Raw genomic sequence first — 16675 nt, 5'->3', positions numbered from 1 at the left:
AGTCCCTGCTCTTGGGGCCCATTTTCAATTTCATTACTTTCTTTTTAAGGGCTTTATTTATTTTTAGAGAGAGGGTAAAGGAGGGAGAAAGGGAAAGAAACATCAATGTGTGGTTGCTTCTCACATGGCCCCCACTGGTGACCTGGCCTGCAACCCAGGCATGTATGTGCCCTGACTGGGAATTGAACCAGTGACCTGTTGGTTTGCGGCCTGCACTCAATCCACTGAGCTACACCAGCCAGGACTCAATTTCATTACTATATATATATATATATATATATATATATATATATATATATGAGTTTTTCTTTCCTAGTTACCATTCAAAATCCAGCAACAGAATCAATTTCAAATCAGTTCCTCCGTAACTGCCATCCCATTAGAAAGTTCTATTCCCACCAGTTATCTCCCCATTAGTTTGGTTATGAGTCTTAGCAAAATGATTAGAGTATGCATAAGTAACTGCCAGCAATTGATTTCAGACCATCTTTACTTGGGTTTAAAAACAGTGCTTCATGCATTCACAATAAGTTACTACAGGTCACTGATGTAAATAGAGACAAAAGCTAACCCCAACTTACTATCTCGATGCAGACCTCTCCTGGTCTCCTGGGCTGGGTAGTAACTAGTACGGGACGGGTTTCATCCGTGGCCCAAAGACAGCAGCCACTGTAGGTGACAGTGGGAAGGCTGCAGCACCACTGTAGGTGACAGTGGGAAGGCTGCAACACAGTGGAGGTAGCAGAGTTTAAGATCCACAGGGGTTGTAGCACAGCCCAGAAATTAAGACAAGGGTGTGAAGGCTTTAAACCCTGGGGAAGGGGACAAGAAGCACTTGCATTTCCTTTCATCTTTTCTATTCAAATGTTCCCATAAGTTATTTCACTAAAAAAGTTACACTGGTAAAAGGATTTGAGAAGGAAAGAGGTTAGTTACCCCAATGAAGGGGACGAGAAAATTCCTACTTTTGGTCACCTCAGGATTAAGAGGAGCGTCGTAGAACATGCATGTAACTGGCTCCAGTATAAGTGGCGCCATCCCCTCCCCAGCCAGAAACAGGCTTTAACACGCACACTGCTCAGAAGAAGGCGGCAGTGCTAGGCCCCAGGCCAGACGAGGACTCCCACCTGGGGCCAACGCTTACTTCCTAGGATCTGAACTACACATGTCACAGTAAAGCCCAGTGCAGTGGCTGCTTCCATGGCCAGCTAATTCCAAGGGAGCTGGGAATGACGCCTCCCGTGGGCCGCCTGTGCAAGAGGGTTTGTTTCGGTCCCAGCTCCCACATGGGTGCCGCATTGAAGCCGGTGGCACCCGCTCTTCTGCCTCACACACCCAGCAGTGCACACGGACTGTGCTGACAAGTGCTGCTTGGTCCCACACTGCAGTGCTGTGACAGCAGGACAGTGGCATCTGCTCCATGTTCCCTCAGCGCCTCGTCCCGGTGTAGTTGACGGAAAGCAGGACCACGTTGTGTAGCAAAAGGGACAGCTCAGCTTCTGAAAACACCATCAGCGTTAATGGTTTGGCCAGGGCACAGCTCACCTTCCAACTGCCTTGGTTTACGGGACTGGAAGCCAGAGGCAGGGAGCCCATGCAGCAGGCCCTGGTTTACGGGACTGGAAGCCAGAGGCAGGGAGCCCATGCAGCAGGCCCTGGTTTACGGGACTGGAAGCCAGAGGCAGGGAGCCCATGCAGCAGGCCCTGGTTTACGGGACTGGAAGCCAGAGGCAGGGAGCCCATGCAGCAGGCCCTGGTTTACGGGACTGGAAGCCAGAGGCAGGGAGCCCGTGCAGCAGGCCCTGGTTTACGGGACTGGAAGCCAGAGGCAGGGAGCCCGTGCAGGAGGCCTGATGTGAGGGCTGTTGTTCCCCAGCCCCCTGCTTCGCTCCAGTCCCTGCACGTGTACTCTCCTCTCCTTCCACCACAGACTCCTATCTACTCATCCTCATGTCTTTTTTTTTTTAGAGGGGAAGGAAGGGAGAGGAAATGGACATGTGAGAGAAACGTTGACTGATTTCCTCTAGCAGGTCCCCACATAAGAATGTGACTGTAACCCAGGTAGGTGGCCTGACTGGGAATCGAACCAGCAACCTTTCAGTTCACAGACCAGGGCTCATCATTTCTCGACTCTCCTGTGACAGCTGCAGAAAATTCAGAAATAGCAATGGTACTAAACACCGCTGTCACCCTTGGGATTCTTCTGGTAGAAGTTAGAGCTCTGGTGATATTTCTCAGCTGGAATGGGATTAGCAGGCCTACCTGATATTCACAGGCTTAGGAAACATCAAGGCCCAGCCAAAGGTTCCGAACAGGAGACCCACCAGCCTACATGCTGAGATGCTTATTGTTTAGCCAACTGAGTGGTTTTGTTTTGAATCTGGATACCTTTAGACTAGTACTTCTCAACTCAGACACTCTGCTCTCCCCTCCCACCCGGGCTTTGGCAACATCTTAGGACGTTTTGGGTCGTCAGAACTGGGGTGAAGGGTGGTACTACTGGCATGTGGTGGGTAGAGACCAGGGATCTTGTAAACACCCCATACAGCACAGGACGGCCTTCACGACAGGGCAGAGAAATGCTTCAGACAGGTGTGCACTCACACTGGTGCTCCCACCGTCCCCACTGTGCACTCGCTCATCTTGTATGGTCTATTTTGTTACCTGCTTAGCCCCTGTAGGCTAATGAGCTTGTGCCTTCCAATTAGACATATATGTGAGAGAAGGGCCTCACAGTACTCAGTAATTAAATCCAAAATAACCCTGGCCAGTGTGGCTCAGCGGATTGAATGCCAGCCTACAAACCAAAGGGTTGCCAGTTCAGTTCCCGATCAGGGCACATGACTGGGTTGTGGGCCAGGTCCTCAGTGGACGGCACATGAGAGGCAACCACACATTGATGTTTCTCTCCCTCTCTTCCCTTATCTATAAATAAATATCTAAAATATATAAATAAATCCAAAATAATCTTAGAATAAAATACAAAAATGACTTGGATTTTGGTTAAGCCATAGAGATCTGTCTTACCTTTCAGGTTGCAGGAAATCTGCAGCCATTCTGCCAGCCAAGTTCGACACCTGTCTTCTGCAATAAGGGTAGAATTCAAGCCACGAAGATAACAAGCCTGCAACACTCAGGAGAAAAATGGTCCTTAATAATCACAGAGCAAGTGTGCCACAGAAGTGTAACCCCACAAATAACCCGAAATCGCCTTGAAATAAGTTACGACCTCATCCCAAGAAACCTTTCCCCAGGGCAGTTTGAACTAAGATGACAAGCAAAGAGGCCTTGATTTTTGAAGGACCAAAAGACACATAAACCAAAATTACTATGGATAATTCCTTCCCAGTACTTAAGTTCACTGAGGAAAAAAAAAGATCTAGAAATGAGGTGAGAGAATAAAGAGCTTGAATTTTGCTGTAACAAGCAAGACAACAAGCTCCTTCTAAGCTTCCAGCCCTGTGAACTCAAAAGTCCACCAAGGGTGGAAGGTCGGTACTGCAATCAGGCTCTTACCGATTTCACTTCCTGTGCAGTCAGCTGGCTAATCCCCAGCTTCGCCAAAGCCTTGTCCAGTTGGTGAATCACAGTGGTGTGAGTCTTTAAACGGTGTCTCAACAAGACAGATGGCAGGTGAGGTGTGAGAAGCATGGCTCGACTCAAGGCTTTCTGTGACACAATATAGGAGGAGAAAGTCAACACAGCACCACTGCAAGCAAAGACCTGAAGCAAAGTGAAGCTGCGGGAAGAGAAAGCCTCTGAGTACTCACCATTTGTGAAGTATGGAGCTGGTTCATGCTCAGGGGATGCTTCGAGAAACCCTCTCTCAGAGCCAGGATATCATGTGCTGCTGGATGGGTACCACGCTGCATCTTGGGAGAGGGTGAGAGAGGTAAGAGGTAGGTAGCTGTTGCAAATTGAATCTCACAAGATTCCCAGTCTGGAACAAGGGTTAACTGGAGAAATACCTTGGTGCACAGCTCTGTCATGTGCCACCGGAGTCCTGCATCAGAAATGCGAGGGATAATTTTTTCTAAATAACAAAGGATTTCTGGGTGGGACTGCTTCCGAATAGCATGATAGATCTCTAAGAAGTCAATTTGTTGCTTTGGGGTCCAGAAATGTTTGATCAGTAGTTGCCTAGGAAACAGATACCTGAAAGGAAAAGGCATCACACAGTCACTTTCAAAGCAGACATGCTTTGAAAGTGTTCGCAGACATGAACACTAGGAAGAGGTGGAGACAGTTTCCCTACCACACTGCTCTTTTTTTGCAAATGCTCTCAGACCAAGGTTTAGAGATACAGTGAAACACAAGGTCGAGCCGCACTGCTGAGGTTCTGTGAAAGGAAGCAGCAGTGGAAGAGGAATGCAGGCAGCAGCCAGATAAAATGACTCCTTTGAACCAACGCTAGTGAGAATTTTGGCCACAGCTGGACAGAGTTACAGAGCTGGACACTGTATGCGATGTTGACAACCTCAAACAGTAATACAGTCTTCATGTGTATACAAAGTAAAAAGGGCAAAATTGCTTTTAATTTATTTCCCTACCTGTGTGACGGTTTTAAAATATGGCCACAAATTCCCTGGCACTCCTCTTATTGAGAGGTGATGTCTATGTCCCTTTTTAAAATCTGGGTGACTGACTCAGCCAACAGAAGAGAGTAGAAGTACATCTTCGTGAACTCTAAGCCTGGGCGACAATGGTTTCTCTGGGCCATGTGGGTTCTTACTTGCTGGCACACTCACTCCGGGAGCTCTAAGCTGCCACTGGAGAAATCGCACTATCCTGAGGCCACAAGTGGACACTGTGGTTGACCATCCCAGTCTTCCAGCCACCCCCGCGAAGGCACCAGACAGGGCAAAGTGCCCTCAAACCACCCAGACTAGAACCTTCACCAGCTCACTGTCAGTGAGGGACCTCTGTCAACACCACACGAAAGAGAAATGTCCATCACCTACCTGACCAAATTCTTGACCCAGCAGGTCATAAAAATGGTGCTTGTTTTAAGCCATTAAGCTTTGAAGTTGTTTACTGTGCAGCAACAGAGAACTAGAACGTGCAAGGTCATAATCTAAAAGTGTCATCTTCGGAGATAAAGTAATAAAGATTTACGTTTTTAAAATATGAAATGCACTTCTCTCCTGAAGAAAAAAAATTTGTCCCAAATTGCTATGTCTCTCAGGGAGTGGGTTATTGCCTCTGGGGATAATGAAAAAGGTCGTTATCTTATTTCACATCATGTAGGGGCAGCTCAGAGACAGGGAGAGTCCAGACCACCCACATTTACAGCTATCCCAGCAACCCGGGCATTCTGAATGGCTTTTATGAACCCGGGGCTAATGAAAAGACTGGAGCAGGAAGTTTGATAACTTCTGCTTAGCTTCTGAATGGAAAGTTCTCCTTAAAATAATTGCGATTTTTAAAAATCTATAGACCTTCAATATGATAGGGAGACATAAGTCTGTACTCACATTAGCAAGAAGACCAGGTAGTTGGCAAAGGGTGGGATGGAAACAATACCTAGGAAAAGGCACTTGGTGACGTCTCGACGGAACTACGCAGAAATAAACACAGATGCAGTTTTAGCCCACATTCTTAACGCAGTGGTCACCCCCGCCACCCCACTGTGCAGTGAGCTTCTACTACAGCCCAGCAAAGGATCAAGGTTATTTCTGTCTACCTGTAGCTGATAGGTTCTTTGAGGACAAAAGCCCTGACTTATTTACTTTTGTATCCCAAATATTCCCGAGTACGAGGCCTGACATTATACCAAATCTCTCAGAGAATTCTTCCTGATCTGCAGAATGGGCCCTAGAATCTTACTCTCAGCTCCAAAACTACCCATCAAGTCACCATCAAATATCACTTTCCTGCTGCCTTTTGGATCCTTGCAGATTTTTCTGTGTTCAGAAACAAATTAGATTTTACTGCCTATAACTTTTATTCAGAAAGTGCACCTGAAATTCTATAGAGCTCTGCTACAGAGGGCTACAACTCTGAAAGAATCCAATTTTGGCAAATAATCTGATGCTCTTTTAATTCAATACTTTAATCTCACGGCAAAGGGCAAAAGCTTGGTCAGTGGTTAACAAAACAGAAAAGAAAAAACACTTGAGATCTTAGTTAATTTTAATTATCTCACCGTGAACTTCTGGGTACCTGCCCCTGGCCCATACCTGTCTCAAATGCTCCATCTCCCGGTATGAAAGTTGATGAAACTTTATATTGTGCTTCCACATGTTTGTCTGTATTCTCTTAGCCTTCTTGGCATCAGCCCAAATCATCTGCAATCCTGCCTCATTGAAGCAGAGGACAGAGTGTGATGTTACCAGTATGAATCTTACCACAGCCTCCTATTCCAAGCCCACCCCAACACACACGTTTGTCCCTCCCCAACACTACTCGAAATTAAAATTCCATCTAGGCCACTTGCAGCTCTTGTGAGGCCACGCTACCTGTCTTTTCTCATCCTTTTTCCCACAGTACATCACTTCTCTTCTAGTCAAGTGGGCCTTCTGCATCTACTATGGAATGGTCTCTCTTTTCTGCTTCATTACTCATTCCCTTTTTAAAGCAAAATGTCAAAGCTCCCTAACCTCAGGAAGTCTTCGATCAACTCTGTATTCCCCAACCAGAAATTAACTTATCCCCTTTCTAACACACTTTTATAATTACTGTAATGCAACATATTTCTAGGGTTGCATTTTTCTCTTCATGCTAGAATTCTTACATTTAACTAGAACATTAGTTTTTAAAAATGCTTTCCTCCTTATGAATGAAATAATATACTGTCTAGGTTGGCTTCAACATAATACAGAAGAAAGCATGTGGTAATAATGGTCACAAAGCTAGTAATAATTATGATAATATTCAGAGCTGACTGTGGTATTTATTATAATTGATATTATGATAAAAGTATAGAGTATAATAATAGTTATGGGCACATTTATTGAGCCCTTACTATATCAGGCCTTAACTATTTTACATGTATTAATTTAATCTTCACAACTGTAAGGTCACACAGGTAGGTTTCATTATTCCCAATTCACAGATAAGACCAAACGATGAAGAGGTTAGGTAACTAGCCCAATCACACCGCCAGAGAGCCCAGGCACTCTGGTGCCAGAGTAGGCACTTGGCACTATACCATCTCCTAGTAATTAGCATAGCTCTGATTTGAACCAAAACATTCAGAAACCAAGCACTGCAGAGCTATTTCCACACTATGCTACCTAGGATAGGTTTGTAACAAGCATTAAACCCCATTTTCTTATGGGCCAACTCAACTGATAAATCACAGGGCAAGTCTGTGCAGCCATAGACCCTTGCTGCTGTGCACAGCAGACTTTCTACTATAGTTACGTGTGTGGTTAAGAAAAGTGCAAAAACACCTATATTCCCTCTGGATATTGTTAGAAGTTGTTTCTCATAATGCCTTTTCTTTTTAAAAATTAAAAAAATTATTAAAAATAATTTTAATTTAATTATTAATTTAATTTTAATTTTAATTTGAGAGAGGGAGGGAGACAGACATCGTGCATTCACTGGTTGAATGTTGTGTGAACCCTGAGGGGAGGGGCGTGTTGAACCTGAACCTTGTGTATAGGGACGATGCTCCAACCAACTAAGCTACTCCACCAGGGCTGCTCTCACAATACCTCTAGAAACACCCTCAAGAAGTGCTAACTTAAAAGATTTATTTTAACACTCGAGCATTTATGAAACATAAGACCCCCTGCTCACTCTCCCATAACAAAACCTGCAAATTATCTTACTTAGTCTAACCTTCTGACTTTGCCCTAGAGCTAATTCTAGTGATTTCTATTTCAGTTTTTACCTTTCATGAAGGTTGTGTACAGGACATAGAAGCGGGGGAAATGACGATCCAAAAAACGATGGTACTTCCCACTAATCACTTTTGTCTTAGTCACCACATAAGAGATTAAGCTCTTCACATCTGCCTTTGGAGAAAGGTGAAGCTTTGAAGACCTACAAGGAGGATCAAACAGACTATCTGGGAATCAGTCCAAGAAGCCTCCTCATACCTGGCGTCCCTGATGTAAAACACAGGCCTCATAGAATGTACACTAAAACCTCCGAAATACAAGGAAGACCTTGGGATCAAGAGGAGATAAGCCATCAGACTGAAAAAAACAAATGATGTAGATGAGAGGCTAGGCAGGAAAGCAAGTCGGGGAGTGGCACAAGTCAGGATGGAGCGCACAGTTTGAGGCCAGAGCAGCAGGATCAAGCCAGACAGGTGGGACCGAGGTAAACAGCGGTAAAACCTGAGTCGGAAAAGGGAAGCCGAAAAACGAAGTCACGACGTGCCGGGAATTCTACATAGGGTATTAAGAGATCAGAACGTCAAGAAGCCAGGTCACTAGGGGGGTTCGGGGTGCGATTTCTGAACAGAAGAATAAAAATCCCGAGGCCAGAGAGTGGAACCCTGACTACTAAGAGACAGCATGCAAGGAAGAATGAGACACTAGAAGGGCCTGTACGTCAAAAAATGCTTTTCCTTTTCCAGGTCCCTCACCGAGGGGCCCCCCAGGCCAGTCCAAAGCGAACAAGTTGCAGCCTCCGGGTGACATAAGGTGCGGGGGTGACCGCTGAACCCCACAGAGCAGTCCGAGCCCAGCACACCCTGGAGAGCGCCATCTTCTCAGCGAGGGAGGGGGCAAAAGAGGTTTTTTTCTTCAGGTCGTGGTTCACAGTAAGTCGCGTTCGTTTAATTACGCATGCGCCTTCTCTGGGAGCTGATTGGTAACCGTAGACCGCTCGCCTTGCGCTCATCCAGCTCGAACGAAAGCCGAAGACTGGAGAGACTGAGTACGGAAGAAAGGGTCGGATTGGACGCAGCCAGTACTTCCTAGTTTAAAGGTGCTGGAAGCGGGCTATCCCAAAGGGAGCGAGTGTTGTGCCAATGGTAGGGTTTGCGATCTGGAGGACGTCCTCTCTTTGACGGCCTAGTGACCCTCTCAATTCCCTATCGTCGTCTACGCCTTGTGTCCGTACCCCAGGCTTTGGGGCCTGAAGGCGGTAGGTGCCGGAAGTCAATCTTACAGTGCCTGGGGCCCTGGCGCCTCCTGGGGGCTGGGAGGACCCGCGGCGTTCTCTAGTAGGGGGTCGACTCGTCTGGAAACTGTCCTTTTCCAGTTACTGTCAGGTGGCCGGAGGCCTGGGAGTACCCTCGGTGCAAACCAAGTCTGCTTTTTCTTATTGTTGGGTTTCCCGGATTAGGTTTGTAGGAAAATATCTCTCCTTAAACACCTCCTGCAGACCCAACTTGGGTTTCAAATGCCACTTTCCTAAGAGGCTTTCTCTGACCAAAGTACACACATTTTCCCCCCTATCACCCTGTGTATGTTATTTATAGCACTCAGCACTTACATCGTTTATACCTTTGTTTCCTTGTTTAGCAGGTTCCCGGAACCAGATTGAGGGCAAGCATCTTGTCTTGTTCACTGTTATACCTTACCCCTATCACTAGGTGCCATACCTGGCGCGTAGTAGGTATGAAATAAACATTTTTAAACAAATTAATTAATAACTGAAACTGGAAAAGATTCCCAGAAGTGGCACTTAGCTGCCTCCAAGAGTTAAGTCTTCTTGAGTACACATGAATACAGGATGGGGCAAAAGCAGAGTTACAGCGGTTTGTATGGAAAATAAATAATACTGCAATAATACACTGTCACACACAACTATAAACATACTTTAGTGCTGCCCTGTATTTACTTCCCATGAAGGATAATAGAGCATTCCATTTGAAAGCAGAGGCTGGAGTCTGGTGCTTTAGACCACTCGACCATTCTGACAAGCACCCATTTGGAAGGAGGAGATCTTGGTTCAAATCTCAGCACTGCTACTTCCTTAAATATATGTGTAACTTCGGACGTGTCACTCTAGCTCTGAGTTTGTTTCCTTTATAATAAATAGTACCTGACTTACAAAAGTTCTGTGAAAGTCCAAGAGGAAAATGGTTGCCAAAGTTCCCACGGCTGTAGGAGGCTTTCTGGGTCACAGAGCTTTCTGTCAGCGTGGGCTGCGCAGGACTGTACCACTCCTGTAGTCAGAGGAAAAGTTCTGTGCGTGGGCGGCTGTCTGCAAGTGCTAAGTGGGCGAGATACAGAGTTGACTAAAAAATGATCTCTGCCTTCTGGCAATTTCCAACTCCTCTTAACTGCTCTTTATCTCTCAGGAAGGTTCAGTTCTATGCCCTGGTCGGTGTGGCTCAGTGGATTGAGCATGCTCCTGCAAAGCAAGGGATCATGGGTTCAATTCCCCATGAGGGTACATGCGTGGGGTGCAGGCCAGGTCCCCAGTAGGGGGCGCAGGAGAGGCAACCACATATTGATGTTTCCCCCTCTCTCTCCATTCCTTCTCCTCTCTCTAAATAAAAAGAATGTTCAGTTCTAAAATTCTAGAACACCCCTGGAAAGAAGTGGGTAGGATCAGAATTTTGTGAAGGAAATGGGAAGGGAAGGAACTGTGCAGGAGGACAGAGGAAAGGCATTTCATACAGTGAAACAGTGTGGGGAGATGCCTCAAATATTTCTGGTGTAGTGCCCCTCAGCCCAGTACACACACACTGGGTCTCGTTGGTTCTGTTTTCTGTTTCTTCAGTCATCCACTTTCCTTCTCTCTCCTGTGCCACCGATCTCGATTACTAGAGTAGTTTCCTGTCATCTGTTTTGGCTTTTCTCCAACAAGTTCTCCATACTGTAGCCAGAGAATGCTCTTAAAATTGCAAATCTTAACTTCTCGCTTTCCTTTATAAAACCTTTCATGTTTCCTCTGACTCCAAGGATAAACTTCGGGCTCGTTAACCTGACCTCCCTTCCCAGCCTCACCTCATGTCTCATGGTATCCCTTTCTCTTCAGCTTTCTATGCTAAGAAATCCTGGCCTTTAAGTTCTACCAAGGCCAGGCAACTTTATGCCCTTGGGCTTTTGCACATGTTGCTCTTTGCTTGGAGTTTCTTTCTTTCTACTTGCCTTCTTTCTAGCATGCCTTCCAGCTAGAAATGGTAATAATAGCTAGCATTATTGAGCAGATACTATGTGCCTTCATTGTTCTTAGTGTATTAAGAACATATATTAAATCGTTTAGTCCTTACTTCATGAGGTAGCTCCACTTTCTAAGTGAGGAAAGGGAGGTTATAAGTAACCTACTCAAGATCTGCCCCTGTGTGGTGCGGCTCAGTGGATTGAGCGCTGGCTTAAGGACTGGTTCAAACATTGCTGGTTCAATTCCCAGTAGGGGCACGTGCCGAGGCTGTGGGCCAGGTCCCTGGTCTGGGCACATAGGAGAGACAGCTGATTGATGTTTCTCTTGAACATGGATGTTTCTCCCTCTATCCCCCTTCTCTAAAAATAATCCTACAAAAAGAAAAGAAAAGAAAAGACCTGAGTCAGCAGTTGGAACCAGACAGACTGGGCATGTGAATTACTGCTGCTTGTGTGTAAACAGCACTCTCACCGGAAACTCTTCAGCCCGCAGAGTCAGGTTTCCCTGTAACTTGTCCTGTAGCTAGCTATACTTATCCTTCACGGTATTTAAAATTATCATAATTAACAGTGGCATTATACATTTAATGACTGTGTTCCCTATTTGATTCTAAGCTCACTGTATTTCTGGTCTGTAGCACAGTCCCTGGCACAAGAGGTGCCAGGTTATTAAGTGTCTACTAATTGAATAAATATCTTATATATCGGAGTATAAGATAATGTTTTTCCTCTCAAAATAATTCCTTAGAAAGGACATTGTTTTATATTTTGTGTTCTTTCATTCACTAATAAATAGTTAATTAATTCACTAATTTCACAGTTATTGACCATCTCCCACAGGCCTAATTAGGATAGTTTACATTATAAAACGTTTGAGAGACTGTTTGAAATACTAAAGTGAGGCAGTACTTTTCAGGACCTCATGTGAAGATTAGATTTGCTTGTGGACCTCAGGTGTAAAGGTTAAAGATAGGGATTTGATTTGAAAGGTACTAGGGAATTATAATGCATTTTGCCCAAGGAAATGACAAAATGAAGGTGATGTTTTGGAAAAATTACTCTGGAGTTAACACAGATTAGAGTGGGAAGAGACCGAAGGTTCAGGATATCAAGTTATTTTATAAAGATCTGGATAAGAGATAGTGAGGAACCACCAGACTGCCTCCAAGTGGTGAACATCTTTAAGTGGTTCCAGATTTGTGCTGCGTTCAGTGGGAACCTGATTTGAGCTCCCCAATCCCATATGTCATTCAACTGGTTGTCAGCACTTGCTGTTGTTCATTTAGCGGACATTTGAGGGCCTGCTCTGTAGCCCTTCTGGTAGGTTCCAGGAAAATGTCAGGGCCTTTTGCTCCAAAAGCTCAGATGTTTAGTAGAGAAGATTGACATGCTTCAGCCCTGGTTGGGGTGGCTCAGCTCCTTAGAACGTTGTCTCAACACACCAAGGTTTTGAGTTGGATCCTCAGTCAGGGCACATACAAGAATCAACCAATAGATGCATAAGTGAGTAGAACAACAAATCGATGTCTCTCTCTCTCTCTTTCTCCCCCTTTCTCTAAAATCAATTGATAAGTTAAAATTAGAAAATAATTGTGTCTCTCTCTCTCTCTCTTACTCTCTCCACCAGATGAGGGCACTGTGAGAAGGCAGCAAGCCAGAAAGAGGGCCATGAACAGAAACCAGCCCTGGTGGCTTCCTGATCTCGGCAGACTTCCTGCATCCTGAACTGAGAAAATAAATGTCAGTTGTTTGAGCCACACAATCAATGATACCAGTCCTGGGTTTATTTATTTAATTATGTATTTAGTCCTAGGTTTAGGACTCAAATACCTAGAAGGGCCAGCACACACAAAGCAGATGAGATACCAGCAAAACAACGGGGTGTGCTGAGGGCACATTGAATTAGAGAACGTGCCCCCCGAGGAAGACACTCTGGGCACTTCGTCACATTGTGTCAGAGCCTCCAAATTTTCAGGTAAAGCCAGAAATTCAAGTTTGTAAAGGTTAGCAACTAATTTAAGAAGATTTTAAAAGGAAAAAAATAATTATGCTATCATATGATAGGTGTTGTAACAGGCAAAATGCTGGACATGACCCATTAGACTGAGTTCATGAGCCACTAGTAGGTGGAAAAGCACCACTGCTCTAAGGCAATAGAGTTTGGAGCAAAGGATATATGCATTTTCAACTTGCGCAATGGCATCAAGTTGTTCTGCTTTCCAAAGCAGTTGTATCGGGTTTTACAGGATACGGGAATCCTCCTAGTTTTCCCACATCCTCACTATGGAAGAAAGGGGGCGCTGTAATAAATCTAACCAAAAGTAGCTTCACAGGGCCATCTGACCACAAGTTCCCAGCTGGGCAGGTCTTGGTGAGTCCTCTCGCCTCAGGCCTATAACTTCTTTAGTTGAAAGGGTTTTAAGCAAGTCCTGCCCACTGTTCTTGTGCATCTAGGTTAACACGTCTTTGAAAAGTCCAAAGTAATCATCTTTTCCAGACCCCGGCAAGGCAAAAGTACTCTCAAGGGAGCACATAATCTTGTTAACTGTCCTGCGCTTGGCTTTCTCTCCCCTTCCTGCAATCTTCCTGAAGATCCCTCCTTAATGCCAAATGCAGTGAAGAAACAGCAAACTGGCATTCTCCGGATCACTGGAGATCTTGCTTCCCGACAATTGTGGTCGGTTTGCCTCAAATACTCAGATTTGGGCATTTCTTGTGTGAATGTCACCGATGCTTAAAATGGTCAGACTTTTAAATTATTGCTAATCTAGCAGATGTATAATGAAGCTCATTGCCGGTTTACTTTGTATTTCTCTGATGACTGTATAGAGTTGATTTTTATATGTGTTATTGGTTATTTGAATTTCTTCTGGCAAGTCCTACATTTTGCCCATTTTTCTATGGGGATGTTTATCTTCTTTATTGTCATTGGTCTGTAGGAGTCCTTTACAGGTAGTCAGTCCCAATCTTTTTCTGATATACACGTTTGTTGAAGATACCTGCTTCCTGTCTCCCCATCTTCCGCTTATAATTTAACCCTGTTTAAGGTGTCTTTCATGTGGAATTTTTTCATTTGTTATAGTAAGTTTTGTCAGAATTGTTCGTTATGACTTCTGCTTTTTCATAATTTGCTTGAAGACAGGCTGCCTTAAGAATATAAGGATATTCTATATTTTTTCAGATAATTTTGAAGTTGTTTTGTTGTATAACTTTAGGTCTTTAATTCATATGGAGTAGACTTTTGCCTGTTCCTTTTCTGTCTTCTGAATTTCTGGGTTCCCTATTTGACTTTTCACCACATTTCTTTCTCTGGGGGTTAGTTCTGGCATTTTAGGTATCTCACATCCTCCCTCTAAGTCTTTTCCTTAGAAACAACAGAATGGGAATATAGACAAGGCCCAGGCTCAGAGAAGCAGCGAAGATGAGGTAGAGGGAGTCACTGGGAAGAACCTCAGCACACACCGACACACACGAGTGCTCCCTCGTCCTTCACAACTGGAACCCGAGGATCTGGAAGAACATATCCTCGTATGGAGAAAAAAAGAGTGCCTCAGAGGGCTGGCCCAGGAAGGAAAGAAGTATAAACTTCTAACAGGACTTTTTAAAAAAGAGGTTTTATTTATTTATTTATTTATTTTAGAGAGCGGGAAGGGAAGGGGAAAGAAACGTTGTGTGGTTGCTTCTTTCGCACCCCCTACTGGGGACCTGGCCTGCAACGCAGGCATGTGCCCTACACCAGGAATCCAACTGGCAACCGTTTGCTCCACAGCCTGCACTCAATCCACTGAGCCACACCAGCCGGGCATTTTTATATTGTTTTGTTTTTTGACCTCTGACAGGATTTTTATGTCCTACTTTTAAAGCCCTTCCACATCTACTGTTTTATTTTACTTCTCTGTCCTACCTGCAAGCCCTGTGAGCTTCTTCTGAATTTTACTAGAAGACTGCAAAACTGAGGTGTATAGAGTCGTACAGAAGTTGGTAAACCTTAATGAGCACCCAGGTCTCCTGACCATCACACTGACAGGGTTCAGGCGAGGCCAGCTGAAGCCAGTTTGAGAAAAGACCTATAAGACGGAAGAAGGCTATCTTCAGAGGAGCAATATTCTAAGGACAATAAATAGCCTTTGATTTTAATGTGATCATCGCAGACATAGTCATCCCGAGAAAGCTTTCATCAGTGCCTGCCAGCAGCCATGGCAATCAAGGTAGACACTGGACTAAATTTAGAATGCATTATTCGTGAACATGGTCTAAGAGTTTACAGTCTATAAAAATTAATATGAACTGATAAGGAAATATCCATATGACAATAAAAAATAGTAGACTGAGACAGGCAGCATGAGCAAGAAGCTAGGAAAATTCCTGGGCAAATAGAATGGGGAAACTGAGACAAGAAAATTAACCAAGAAGGCCAAACAGTTTGAACAATTCACAGCCAGCTAGGGAATCACAAGACCTCATCCCCCCTAACCAAGAACTCTTTGAGAGTAGATGGTTTATACCTCTCCTCCCCAACCAGAGCTTACAAAACCTCCCAGCCCGATCACAGGCTCCAGGGGGGAGAAGGGGGATTCTAACACAGAGGGAAAACACCGAAACAAAGGAGTCAGCCTGAGAAGAAGCTGTGGACTTCCCTTTCAGCTCCTGCTCCCAAATTCCTAGTTTCCCCTTATAAACCTGCTTTTGAAAGCTCAGGATGTCAGGGTTCTAACCTGCCGCCTTCTCAGACTGCTGGCCACTGATACTAATAAATGCACAATTATAATCCAGTCCCTGTCTCTGATTTCTGGCTGAGTGGTGATAGGCAGCACCAGCCCTGGACTTGGTTGCCCTCCAATTTCAAGACCAATCTAGCTACTGTGGACAGTAAAGAATCAACATCAAACAAGTCAGAAGTCAGTGCAATTCAAAGATAAGGGCATCAGTGTGTGCAGAGCAGTGTCTAACAGGGATTGGTTATAGGGGTTCCAAGTTCAGGGAAACTGATTACGGAGGGCGGGTCTCCTGCTTTCTGACTTTTTCTACTCCTTTCCACCGTCCACACACATGCCCCACCCCAGGCTTTTACTCTTCCACGTAACAACCCTTGCTAAGCCTTGAGATCAGAGGAATTTTTACTTCACAGTTGTCTTCAGCTCTGCCGAAGGAGACCTTTACCCAGCATCAGCAGGAACCACCCTCAAGAGCCATTTTGTGCTGTCTGGCACGTCCACAGCAATTAGAGCAAAAGGACAGAGGTAAGGAAAGTCCTGGAGAGGAACTTTCCCCACCCAGCTTCGTGGGGTCACCCAGGATCTCTGCCGTAGGTCTTGATGTTCACCATGGTGCGTGGCTCACCGTCCAGCCAGCACTACTTACTGAACTTTTAGGCATGTTTGCACATTCAGCAATATTCATAAATGTCTTACCTAGCTGAATCAGTATTAGAAAGACTTCAAGGATTTTGCAGTTTGCCCTGGGTGGATAGCTCAATTAGTTAGAGTGTCACCCTGATACACTAAGTTTGTGGGTTTGATTCCCAGTCAGGGTGCATACAAAAATCAACCAATGAATGTATAAATAAGCGGAACAAAAAATTGGTGTCTTTCTCTCCCTTCCTCTCTCTCTCTAAAATCAGTAAGTAAATTTTTAAAGGATACTGCAGTTTATTATTTTTA

General features: G+C 44.8%; 1 protein-coding gene across 4 annotated transcripts; it reads right to left on the bottom strand.

Annotated features, from left to right (window-relative positions):
* Positions 1–472: 472 nt before the first annotated feature.
* Positions 473–8799, bottom strand: LETMD1 (LETM1 domain containing 1). Of its 4 annotated transcripts, none has more exons than XM_037136873.2 (9): positions 8543–8799; positions 7841–8013; positions 6180–6295; positions 5475–5557; positions 3969–4155; positions 3771–3872; positions 3517–3669; positions 3028–3124; positions 1333–1499 (listed from the first exon to the last, which is right to left on the bottom strand). In XM_037136873.2, exons 1-9 carry the CDS (start codon positions 8797–8799, stop codon positions 1429–1431), a joined length of 1239 nt encoding a protein of 412 aa, XP_036992768.2. In that variant the 3' UTR covers positions 1333–1428. The 4 variants fall into 4 exon arrangements, with proteins under 4 accessions (XP_036992787.2, XP_036992768.2, XP_036992778.2 ...); XM_037136883.2 differs by having other exon boundaries at positions 7841–7992; XM_037136892.2 differs by lacking the exon at positions 3028–3124 and having other exon boundaries at positions 473–1499.
* Between the last annotated feature and the right edge of the window lie 7876 nt (positions 8800–16675).

This window comes from Artibeus jamaicensis, unplaced genomic scaffold, assembly GCF_021234435.1.
Source record: "Artibeus jamaicensis isolate MK-2021 breed Jamaican fruit bat unplaced genomic scaffold, CSHL_Jam_final contig_233, whole genome shotgun sequence".
In the NCBI taxonomy this organism is placed as follows: domain Eukaryota; kingdom Metazoa; phylum Chordata; class Mammalia; order Chiroptera; family Phyllostomidae; genus Artibeus; species Artibeus jamaicensis.
The sequence above is the reverse complement of the archived record's forward strand: the minus strand, read 5'-3'. Positions and strand labels throughout refer to the sequence as shown.